This window comes from Peromyscus maniculatus, chromosome 2, assembly GCF_049852395.1.
Source record: "Peromyscus maniculatus bairdii isolate BWxNUB_F1_BW_parent chromosome 2, HU_Pman_BW_mat_3.1, whole genome shotgun sequence".
NCBI lineage: Eukaryota > Metazoa > Chordata > Mammalia > Rodentia > Cricetidae > Peromyscus > Peromyscus maniculatus.
The window spans coordinates 66,462,241-66,475,182 of NC_134853.1; the positions used below are offsets into that span (position 1 = coordinate 66,462,241).

Here is a 12,942-nt window from a genome sequence, read left to right on the forward strand (position 1 = left end):
AAACCCTGTCTTAGAAAATGAAAAAAGGAAAAAACAAAACAAAAAGAAAGACAAACAAATGAGTTTCTCCTATATTGGGCTTTCTTTTGGAAGACTTTAGGAGTGAGAAGTGAAGACTGTGTGAATCCTGAAATATTAGTACTCTGGGTTTTGTTTTTATTTTTATCTCTGTTTTCTTGTTTATAATGTCTCAAGACCTAATAATGCCTAAGAAATCTTTCTTTGTTTTTCTAGGTTCTAAATGGCTTCTAAGAAGTTGGGTACAGATTTTCATGGTAAGTGAAGTGTTAAATATCATGGTTTAAGCTATGATTTGATTAGAAATTTTAAGTTAATTTAGTATTTTGTTGTTGTTTCTTTATACTGAAGAGCCTGAGTAAAAACAAAGTTGTACAAAACACAGCATGTGCATCCTAGGACCTTCAATAATTTAAAATTATTTTTTCAAATGGCTAGTTAAACTGTGGTCTTTAGAGTCTTTCTGGGTTTTTTCCTAGTTACTAAAGCCAAAGAAAGTTGTTTACTGTGAATCAGTCCCATATTACAGAGGTAACAATTACAGTGTTACATTTGAACTAATAGTTGTGCTTGATCTTTTCTTTTCCCCATCCTCTCTCTTTCCCCCCTTCCCCTTCTCCCTCCCCCTCCCGCTGTATATGTGTGTGTGTATTTTCCTGGGTATTGAACCAAGGGTCTTATGCATCTAGGCAAGTAATATACCACTGAGCTGTAGCTCAGTCCCTTCATCTTTTAAGGTATGACCTTCTAGATGTAGGCCTAGGCAAGAGATTATGACTTTCAGGCTAGTCTTAACATAGTGAGTTCCAGGCTAGACTGGGCTACATTACCAAGAGTCTGTCTCAAAAAAAAAAAAAATCCAAAAATGATCCCCCAATTTTTTTTTTTTTAAAGACAGGGTCTCTCTGTGCCTTCCTCTTCCTCCTGAGTGGTGGAATTAAAGGCATGTGCCACTATGCCTGTTTCCAAACTAAATTTTATTATATACACCTATAGAGAACTTGATACCTAAATAGTTAAAATTAGACTGTCGTTTTATTCAGTAGGCAATTATATCGAGAAGATCCAAGCAATACAGATTTTTGCACAACCGATTTTCCATTTTAGAAACTGTATTGGAGGTTGGAGAGCTGGCTCAGCAGTTAAGATAGTATATTACTCTTCCTGAGGATCTGAGTTCGGTTCCCAGCAGCTACATCTGCCTGTAGTCCCAGCTCCATGGATCCGTTGCCTCTCATCTTCTTTGATTATCCCACCCCCATAGGGCATGCACAAATATATACACACACGAGTTGTGAAAATTGTGCATCATGTAGCTGTTGTACACTAGACTGCTTGGGCAGCATGTGTGGATGCACTTTCTGAACTGCCAGCCACTCTGCTGTGTCAGAGTGGTGCAACAGTTAGTCTGGTTTTAGTTTAATGAAACACCTCTGACACATGTAACTTGCACAATACTGTGTTTGTTCCTGTGGTGTTACGCCACTCAGACCCTGCAGTTAGCAGTCAGCAGCTCAGGGGGCAAGTCTTCAGGCACACTGGAATTTGCTGTGTAGACCAGGCTGGCCTGGAACTCACAGAGATCCAACTATCCCAGCTTCCTGAGTGCTGGGTTAAACATGTGTGCCACTACAGATTACTTATTTACTTAATTTCATTTATTTGTGTGTGTGGAGGCCAGAGGTCAACATCAGGTGTCCTCTCTTGCTGGCCAGTGAGTCCCCAGAATCCTTCAGTCTCTGCCCCCCAAGCGTTAGTATGTACTGCTGTGCCTGGTTTTTTAAAGTGGGTACTAGGGATTTAAACTAGGTTTTCAGGCTTGTACAGAAAGTATTTTATTCACTGAGCTATCTCTACAGTCCTTAACAACTTTTTAAAAAATTATTTCTCACCGGGTGATGGTGGCGCACGCCTTTAATCCCAGCACTTGGGAGGCAGAACCAGGTGGATCTCTGTGAGTTCGAGGCCAGCCAGGTCTACAAATCGAGATCCAGGACAGGCACTAAAACTACACAGAGAAACCCTGTTTGGGGGGGGAGGGATTCTCAGTATTTTTGTTCTTAAGTTGTTGAATTGATAAATGAGGAGCTCATGGATATTGAGGGCTTTGCTTTTGAGTGTCAAATATATTTATTTTTACAGAATTACATGCAATGTAGGTTGATCATATCGTCCCTTGCTCTTTCCCATCACTCCTCCCAGATCCATCCCCAACTTTGTGTCTTCTTTGGTAAATAACCAAGTCCAGTTTGTGCTACTCATATACTCCTGGCTATGGAATGCACTCCATCTGCCAAGGGAACACTCTTAAAGAAAATTGATTCTTCCTCCTTCAGAAAACATCAATTGTCCATAACTCCTGTTAGGGGTGGGGCTTATGAACCCCTCCCCCCTCCATGCTAGATTGTTGACTGGCTTGTGTGTTTTTGGTACCAAGAACAGTTAACCAAGCACTATTCTCCTAAGCCAAGCATGGTGCATTCCTACAGTCCCAGAACTCAGAGGCAGAGGCTAGAGGAACTCAAGTTAGAGGCCAGTCTGTAACAAAGATACTGTTTAAAAAACAAATAAAAAGCTACCCTATTAGCTATTTTAGTATACAATATAATATTGTTGGCTCAAGTACTATGTTGATTATATAGTAGCTCTAAAGAATTTATCTTGGGGTTGGGGATTTAGTTTAGTGGTAGAGCGCTTGCTAGCGCAAGGCCCTGGGTTCGGTCCTCAGCTCTAGAAAAAAAAAGAATTTATCTTGAATAATCAAAACTTTACACACTTTAACTCTCACCTCCTCTGATACCGCCCTTCTAAGGGCAAGTTAGCTGTTTTCTAGAGAGGTTCTTTGCACTTAAGTGCTATTAAAAGACTTAAATACTTTTCTTGCTGAGTGATAGAAAAGACATTTTGTTTCTGATTTGATTGTGAGCTGTAATCGCCTTATAATTTAATGTGGAAAGGGTAGCTTTGTAATCATTGTAATCATGATTCTAGTATATGTCATTCTTTGTTGGCAAGCCAAGATGCTACCACCTTTTGGTGGTGGTGGGGGCACCTGGTATATTTCTGTAACTTTGTCCAGAATCTGTAAAACGTGTTTATTTTGTATGAATGCTCTGTTAAAAAACTTTTATAGCTGGACATGAAGGTACACACTTGTGACCCCAGAACTAGTGAAATGGGTGTAGGAGGATCGTTAATTCATGGGTATCTTGGGTTCTGTAGCTGTTTCACCCCTACCCTCCTGTGGGAGTCCAGCTCCCACCTTTTGAAGGGTTCTCGGGTGGAGGAGAGAGGAATTAGGAAATATTAGTTAGAACGATAGAAATAGATGATAAGAAAGACAGAGACACAGACTAGCTTTGGGAGGGCCCTGGGTCAATACTCAGCCGCCTTAGACATTTATTCAAAAGGGCTTTGTATACAAATGCCAAGGGGAGAGGCAAAAGACCTCCCCCTTGCAAAATCTGAACACTGTACAGCCAAATGTAGGCCCTTAAAAACACATGGTAACCATGCCCGTGGTCAAATCATCCCATTATGCAGCCCTGCTGGATAAAGCAAGCCCAGATTATCTGATCCTGAGTAAGTTCTCACTAGGAAGCCTCTGTGGGTCTCCAGAGTTTCCCCTTCTTAATAATATAAATCTCAAGTGAGGGTGCAGAGCTTAACTCTATGCAGCTCTGAATCAGCTTTCCACTAAGAGCTTGCAAGTAGCATTATGGTTGCTATACCTCCTAGCAAAGGAGTAGGGGATGATCAAGATGGAATGGCCGTATTGAATGGGTCTAAGACATTTTTAGCTGCACCAAGCCCTTTTTTAAATCAGTAAACTCCTGATGAAATTGCATCAAATCTAAAGACTCCTTAGCATCACCATTAACATTAACAGGTTAATGTAACACAAATTTTAAATGGTCTGATCAATAAAAAAAAAAATCTGAAGCCAGATATTGGGCAAATTCTGAAAGATCAGAGAGACAGAACAAGCCACAGCCAACCTCACTTTGCCAACTCCTCAGCTGATCTTGTTTGCTCAGACTGAAGGCTTCTGAGTCCTCACTGAATGGATCTCAGCTGAACTGCTCAAAAGCCTCTAGTTCCTGGTCCTCACACCTTAAGAGCACGAGTTCCTGTTTCCTCACATCTTGTATACCTTTCTGTGTCCTGCCTTATTTCTTCTTGGGATTAAAGGCACGTGTCCTTCCCAAGCAAAGACATGAGATCTCAAGTGCTGGGATTAAAGGTGTGTGTTACCACGCCTGGTTCTGTTCCCAATGTGGCCTTGAACTCACAGAGATCCAGATCTCTGCCTCCCCATTGATAAGATTAAAGGTGTGTGTGCCACCATTTTCTGGCCTCTATGTCTAATCTAGTGGCTGTTCTGTTCTCTCACTCCAGATAAGTTTTATTAGGGTACACAATATATTTGGGGGACGCAATATATCACCACAGATTAACATTATAATTTTAACATGAATATTATTACACACAATTACAATTCTCACAAACTTACATCCAAAAGCAAACTCTCAGAACTATTTACACTTTACAAACTTGAGCAAACATCCAAAAGCAATCTCTTTATAGAACTCTTTACACTTTTTCCTAACAAAACATAGGGTACATTAACGCAAGTTAACATTATTCAAAGAACAAGAATTTTTTTTTTAATTAAAGAGACTGAGGAATATTAACTCCCCCTATTCTTTATAATTTTTTAAGCTACATCTTGAGCCTGGATAGAAAAAAACAAACCTCTATTTCTACATCAAACAGTTCCATTTTTATACATACAGTTTGTGAGTCACCACAGTTAATTTATATATGCATACACAAAACAATTCATAAGTCGTCATAGTTGATAATGTATATAGGTGAAATAAAAATTGTCCTATTGCAGTTGAATCACCCCTGTCCACCCCATTTCTTAAGTCTGAAAATTTAAACAAGTCAGTTCTGATACCAGTCTTAAAGTTCCAAATATGAAGAATCTCACAACCAAAAACTTGTTGCAGTTTCCCTGAATGCAACAACTCAGTTCAATCAAGAGTCTCTGAAACTTTGCTCTCAGTTACAGCAGGATTTTATGGCAGTTTAACCCTAGGAACTCTGCCTCAGGGAGAAGGTAACTGAGCCGCTGCAGAGCCCTCTCAGAAAAGCTCTCTGCACAGCCAGCAAACAGAAGCTGTGTGACTTTGACTGCTAGCTCTGTCCAGGCTTTTATAATCCCATTCCTGTGGGGATGCTGCCCCATCTCCGCAGGGACCCCTGCTCACTGCTGCTCATGGTAGTCAGGCCTACCTTGGTGTCCCCAGAACATATACATGCACTCAAGAGTTGCCTGTTCCCTGGCCCTCCTGGTGTGTGCCCTGCAGGCATCCCTCTCTGGAGGTTCTGTCTCTCCTGCAGCTGCCTTGGTGTCCTGCGCATTCTGACAGACCTGCCCTAGCTGCTGGTATCTGAAGCCTCTTCCACAGCATCTCTGCTCTGCTCGTCAAAGTTGAAGAGGGTAGCCTCTAGGCATGTCAGTCCGGCTCTTACAAGCACTCTGGCTGACTGCACTCTTCTCACCGCAGCTCTTTGATGGCAGAAAGCATGCAGAACCCTGTTGCTTGCCCTGGCTCTCAGCATCTGCTGCCTGTGTGCTTTGATGATGCCCAGTGGGTCTCAGCTGCCGATGCCTGACTGGGGCAACCGCCGCACCTGCTGCTGCTGCTTCTGCTGCTTTCTGAAGCTGACAGTCGCTACTTAGTTCCAGATACAGGTTTCTGTGTCCCAGGTCGGGCACTAGGGAAAACCACTTCTATTGTAAATTAAACCTTCATTATATCCCTATGCCTAAAGCCTATCTTTCCCAAACTTCACCAAAACTTTTTCACAACTTGAAACCTAACTTAGTAAAGAGAGAGAGACAGAGAAATAGAGAAACAGAGACAGAGTTACTTGCTGCAGCCTAACTGAAACTGCTATGCTTTATATTTACAATTTCACTCATGAAGAATAGAATTTCACTGCACTCAATTAATTCCGGGCATGCCCCATTAACCTGCAGTGTTCCTTCTCTTTTATCCTCTGTACCCAGGCCCCACATTGGGCGCCATATGTGGCCACCTTTTGAAGGGTTCTCGGATAGAGGAGAGAGGAATTAGGAAATATTAGTTAGAAAGATAGAAATAGATGATAAGAAAGACAGAGAGACACAGACTAGCTTTGGGAGGGCCCTGGGTCAATACCCAGCTGCCCTAGGCATTTATTCAAAAGGGCTTTGTATACAAATGCCAAGGGGAGAGGCAAAAGACCTCCCCCTTGCAATATGAAAGCACACCATACAGCCAAGTATAGACCCTTTAAAATACCTGGTAACCATGCCCGTGGTCAAAGCATCCCATTATGCAGCCCTGCTGAGTAAAGCAAGCCCAGATTATCTGACCCTGAGTAAGGTCTCATTAGAAAGCCTCTGTGGGTCTCCACATCCTCCAGGGTGTGGTGGTGCATGCCTCTCTCTCCTTCTTTTTAATCAAGATAGAGTTTCTGTGTGTAGCTGTCCTGGAATTCACTCTGTAGACCATGTTGGCCCTGAGGACGCAGAGATCTACCTGCCTCTGCCTCCAAGTGCTGGGATCAAAGATGTGTCCACCACCACCCAGCAAACTGTCTCTTGTTCTTCAGTCATTGAACAAGTTTCACCTGGTGGATGGGAGATACATGTATGAACATTTCCCCATTATTTAGGGATGCTCAAATTCTTGATCAGATTCTATGTGTGGGGAATATGGAAACAGAATATTCAACAAAACATAATGACAGTGTTGAACTCAATGTTTGACTGAAGAGGGAGTTGTCACATTCTTTTTGTGTGTGAAAATAGGAGAGTGTGTGTGCGCATGCGCATATGTGCTTGGGGTGAACATATATGCATATGTATGTGGAAGCCATAGGACAGCCTTGGGTGTTTGTTCCTTAGAAGCTGTCCACCTTATTAGTTGAGACAGGGTCTTTCACTGGTCCAGAACTCTCCAAGTACACTAGGGTGGCTGGCCAACAAGCCCCAGGTATCCACCTGTCTTTGCCTCCCCGGTGCTGTGCTTACAAGTGTGCACCATCACTCCTGGCTTTTTTTTTTTCAAGATTTATTTATATATTATGTATACAGTGTTCTGCCTGCATGTATCCCTGCAGGCCAGGAGAGGGCGCCAGATCTCATTACAGATGGTTTTCAGCCACCATGTGGTTGCTGGGAATTGAACTCAGGATCTTTGTAAGAACAGCCAGTGTTGTTAACCTCTGAGCCATCTCTCCAGCCCCACTCCTGGCTTTTTTATATTGGTTCTTAGGATTAAATTCAGGTCCTTAAGGTTGCAGCGCAAACACTTCATTCACTGAAAACCTCCACCCCATTTGTTTATTCTTTTTTTTTTTAAATTTTGAGTCGGAGGGGAGAGAGTAGTGGCGCACACCTCTAAGCCTCTAATCTAATCCCTGCACTCTCAGTTGGAGGATAGCCTGGTCTACAGAACAAGCTCCAGGACAGCTGGGGTTACAAGGGAAACCCTGTCTCAAAACCAAAACAAACAAAAAAATTTTTTTGAGACAGGGTATTATTAAGTTGCTGAGACTAACCTCTAACTTATAATAGTAGCTCACCTTACAGTTTTCATCATGAGACTTTGATTATACTTATTTTTAAAGGCCTATAAATAATTGTGGGCATTGCCAATTGAGAAAACAGTATATATACAAGTATATGACCACATTTGGAAAATTTCCTACAATAGCCATACTGCAGAGAGAATACATTGACCGCAGTTACGGATTTAGTTTCTACACGTCTGAGAAGTAGTTCACATATTTTCATTATGACTAGAAATTAATGGGCAGGAGAAGACTCCATCTTCCAACAGTGGGACAAGGATGATTTTCCTGGTAGAGGAGTTTGTGTGCTCCAGGAGAATGGTGAAATGATAGCAGTTTAAAAATCAAGATTTATGTGCATGTATGTTTGCCTGCTGCATGAGTTTATGTGTGTCCAAGAGCCATTAGAGGCCAGAAGAGTTAATCAGATACCTAAGAACTGGAGTTACAAATAGTTGAGAACCACCATGTAGGTGCTGGGAACTGAACTGGGTCCCCTGCAAGAGCACTAAGCACTCTTAACTGCTGAGCCACCTCTCCAGCCCCTGGTAGCAAAATTTGTATCTTGGCAAGCCTTCAGATCTACATTTTTTTTTTTAATGAAAAAGGTATATATGGAGTCTATGTTGCCAAGCACCCAGGAAAATATGGCATTGTGAGGCCCACAAGTAAGCCTTGTTTTACTATTGAAAAAGTAAAATTGATCAGTTATGTCTCATTGTCTGACTAGTTCTGCCAGTAAGTTAATTCACTAGAAGCGGTCCAGACAGAAACCCTGCCCAGCTGGAAGTGAGAGTGATGTACCAGAGGCACGGTCTTCCTCTCTGACCAGGCAGTTGTGAACCGCCTCCTGGGCCTTCTGTGCTGCTCAGTTACTCTAGGCAGAGCACCTTAGGGATTAAAGCTGTTGAGCTGTGTGTGGCTTGTGTTGTTTGATAGTTCTGACCAGGTTATCATGATCTTGTCTGAGTATCCTTTTCTAAGTGCTGCCCTGCTCAGCTATTTCCCCACTGGTAAGGGGTTGAGAATGTAGCTCAGTAGTCGGATGTAGCAGGCTTTTTCTTTTGAGCCACCAACCAGCTCCCAAATCATGATAAGGAAACTTCTTATTAGTTATGAATGCTTGGCCTTATCTCATGCTTGTCCCAACAGCTTGTATAATTTAACTTGTGTCTCTTGATGTACCTTGGGGATTTTTACCTTTCTTTCCTCTGTGTATCTTACTTCCACTACTGTCTGGCTGGCTGGTGGCTGCCTGACTTCCGGCCTTGGGCGTGTTCCTTTTCTTTTTCTCCCTCATTCTCTCCTCCTTTTCTCCTCCTACTTATTTTCTCTGCCTCGCTATTGGCTGTTCAGCTTTTTAATAGACCAATCAGGTGCCTTAGGCAGGCAAGGTGAAGCAAATGCAATACATCTTTACATAATTAAATACACATCCTTACATCTTTAAACAAATGCAACATAAACAAATGTAACACACCTTTACAAAGTTAAGTGATATTCCACAACAGTTGAATGCCTCACTTATCTGAGACATGGCCATGGAGTTGATTCTCTTGTACTGGGGGTGTGGTAGAAATCCATATTATTCTAGGAAGTAATAATATTCTTATTGTTTGTGTTAAAAAATGATTGTTTCACTGGTACCCACTCCCCTCACCCCCTAAAAGGAAAGAAAAAAGAACTCTAAATCAAATACACCTATTGTGAGGCGCCGGAGCAGTTCAGACAGATGTGTGTCAGACAGTAGTGTAGATTCTGAGAATACAAGGTGGGTATGGTGGCACACACTGTAATTCCAGCCACTTGAGGGCGAGCTTGGATTGTGAGCTCAAGACCAGCCAGGGCTGGTACAGACCTTATCGCCCAGACAAAGCAGAGCAACCCAAACAAAATGATTTTTAGACTACATCTTCAAATAAGACTTAAATTGACTTGGCTGCAAGAAGCTTCTGTTTCCTTAGGCAAGACACAGTAAGTGTAATAAAACTGCTGCGTAGTGTGTTAGAAGATAAGAGGCACTGTGAGGCTCAGTCAGACTGGGAGTGGTGAGTGGTGAGGTAGGTAGCCATTTCCTGTAGGATGCTGAGGTTAACCCTGGTTGAGAACATTTGAGCAGAGTTGAAGAAGTAAGGGAATGAGTTATATGAATCCAAGGGAAGAGCACTTCAGATAAAGAAGCAGCCAGTATGGGATATTTTGAGGCAGATTTGAGCTTGACATCATTGCAGACAAAGGTCCTCATGACTTAGGGCAGAAAGCCAAAGGACAGTTGTTAGGAGATGTGGACAGAAAGATCCTAGGAGGCTTTTTTAGGCTGCTGTGAGTACTTTGGATTTTTTTTTTATTGTTTTGTTTCTCGAGACAAGGTTTCTCTTTGTAGCCGTAACTGTCCTGGCCTCAAACTCACAGAGATCCACTTGCCTCTGCCTGTGGAGTGCTGGGATTAAAGGCGTGTGCCTCATCGGCAAGTTCTTTGGCTTTTACATTGAGAATAATTGAAAACAAACCCTGGTAGTGAAGTAGACTGAGTAGGCTGGTCTCAGGTCAGGTAAGCTGTTGGAGACGGGATTCAAATCTTAGGAGAGCATAAATGAATGTGTGTTCACAAGTAAGGTTATAGCAAAAGAAGTATTAAGGTTATTTGCTGATATTTTCTGCTTTTTTATTATTATTATAGGGACTTTCAGTTACCTTGATGATGTCCCATTCAAAATAGGAGACAAATTCAAAACACCAGCTAAAGTTGGTCTGCCTATTGGCTTCTCCTTGCCTGATTGCTTACAGGTTATCAGAGAGGTGCAGGTAAGTGGCGAATTTCACTTCGTGTTTAGTGCATTAAAGACTTTTGATAAAAAGCTGTTCCTACATCTCTTTAATTAAAGCCCGGTTTACAGTGGTACCCAGATCTCCATTTATGTGTTTAATACATTTATATTTTTTCTAGGTTTCTGTGCCTTGCACAAAACAAATTCCAGTTATCCATTTCACATCCTCCCCTCTTTCCTTGTTGATGTCCTCACTGTCGTTAGATAATGTTTTCCTCTGCTGTGCCTCACACTCATTTCAGGCCTGCCTTAGTTCTCACCCAGGCCATTGGAGGAGCCTCTTCAGTTGGCTCTGCTGCAGGGTTTTCCACATCAGTTCTAGAATAATGGCTTTAAGGCTTTAAAACTATTTTAAAAGTTTATAATTTAGTAATTATTATTAAAACAAACATAGGGACATCAGATATTGTCAGATTCAGCAGTCTTCGTGTTCCAGGTGAGCAGGAGTTTGCTGAATACACTTTGTGCGTTACTCCCTGTACCTGGCTTTCTCCACTAGTTGCCTCTGGATGGAATAGTCTTTTTCTGGACTGTACTGTGCCTAAATGCTCTCCAGGACTTCTTTCTCAACCCTCTCATCTTTAGAGCTAATATATATATATATATATATATATATATATATATATACACACACACACACACACATACACACACACATGAAATTCTTGTTTTTCTGTTTTTATTTTTTTTAAAGATGTATTTATTTATTTATTATATATACAGTGTAATGTCTGCATATATCCTTGCAGGCCAGAAGAGGGCACCAGATCTCATTACAGGTGGTTGTGAGCCACCATGTCGTTGCTGGGAATTGAACTCAGGTCCTTTGGAAGAACAGCCCGAGTTCTTAACCGCTGAGCCATCTCTCCAGCCCCTGTTTTTATTTTTATTTTATTTTTTTGTTGTTGTTTTTGTTTTTCAAGACAGGATTTCTCTATGTAGCATTTTGGAGCCTGTTCTGGAACTTGCTCTGTAGACCTGGCTGTCCTCAAACCCACAGAGATTCACCTGCTTCTGCCTCCCAAGTGCTGGGATTAAAGGTGTGTGCTACCACCGTTGGGCGAAATTACTTCTTGAAAGCACCCAACAACTGAGTGTTACTTCAGTAGGCACTTACCAAGTGCCTGCTTTTGGGAGGTGCTCTTGTGGGAACCAAGGAGAGAGACAGCTTAGTGTCCTCAAGGTGCTTATAGCTTAGAGGTGTTGTGAGAACCAGAGGAGCACAGTGAGCTCCACACGTTCCTGCACACAGAAGACTCGACTCCACCTTGGTGGAGAGGAAGTTTTGCTTCTGGCCACTCACTAGGGCATCAGTGTGTCACTTTAAAAGTATTTTGCCTTCTACAGTCTGTGTGCAGGAGAGTTCAGTTTCTTTGTTTTTTTTTTTTTTTTTTTTTTGGTTTTTCGAGACAGGGTTTCTCTGTGTAGCTTTGCGCCTTTCCTGGAGCTCACTTGGTAGCCCAGGCTGGCCTCGAACTCACAGAGATCCGCCTGGCTCTGCCTCCCAAGTGCTGGGATTAAAGGCGTGCGCCACCACGCCCGGCTGCCAGTTTCTTTGTTTTAATAGCTTTATTGAGATAGGATTCACATACTTTGAAATTCACCCTTTCAAGATATAAATATCAATCAGTGATTGTTTGTTGTTTGTTTGTTTTGTTTTGTTTTTTCAAGACAGGGTTTCTCTGTGTAGTTTTGGTGCCTGTCCTGGATCTTGCTCTGTAGCCCAGGCTGGCCTCGAACTCAAAGAGATCCACCTGGCTCTGCCTCCCCAGTGCTAGGATTAAAGGCATGTGCTACCACCACCCGGCCTGTTTTATTTTTAATTAATTTATTTTATTTTATGTGCATTGGTATTTTGCCATGGGTGTCAGATCCCCTGGAACTGGAGTTACAGACAGTTGTGAGCTGCCATGTTGATGCTGAGAATTGAAGTCAGGTCCTCTGGAAGAGCAGCCAGTGCTTTTAAACTCTGAGTTATCTCTCTAGCCTCCCAGCCAGGGTTTTTAATATATTCACAGTTGTGTAAATTTCTAGACTATTTTATTCCTCTGAAACCCAAAAGAAATCCACTGTGGTCTTTGTGACAGGCATATTTAATTTATGTTTTTGTAATTGGAGTCCTAGGCCAGAGGTCTGAATCTGGAGGCTCCCAGTAGAACAGTGCTCCTTTATCACAAAGGCCAAATGAAGAGAAGAATGGTGGTGAAGACAGGAAAGTCATGTATCCCAGGGTGGGCACCAGCTGGAGTCTAGTTTCTAAAGCCTGTCCGTCCCAAGAGGCTGATAACTGTCCTGATTCTGTAGTATAAGCCAGAGGTTTGCACAGCTAGACATCTTGGTCTGGTTGAGCATTATTTCAGAATGAGGCCTTGTTGTTGATAACAAAATTGTTGTTAGACATACAAAGTATGGCTCCTTCTGAGTACCTCTTTTTCCCCTAACTGAATATATATCTTTAGTAAGG

General features: G+C 42.1%; 1 protein-coding gene across 4 annotated transcripts in view; it reads left to right on the forward strand.

Annotated features, from left to right (window-relative positions):
- Ubap1 (ubiquitin associated protein 1) overlaps positions 1 to 12,942 on the forward strand; it is a 55,523-nt gene that overhangs the window by 24,203 nt on the left and 18,378 nt on the right. For 3 of the 4 annotated variants that reach the window (XM_042271004.2, XM_042271001.2, XM_042271006.2), the window contains 2 exons: positions 235 to 275; positions 10,331 to 10,455. In XM_042271004.2, the coding sequence (XP_042126938.2) occupies positions 242 to 275; positions 10,331 to 10,455 (159 nt within the window). In that variant the 5' untranslated portion in view covers positions 235 to 241. The remainder of the gene's footprint in view (positions 1 to 234; positions 276 to 10,330; positions 10,456 to 12,942) is intronic. The other variant, XM_042271005.2, reaches the window with a different exon arrangement.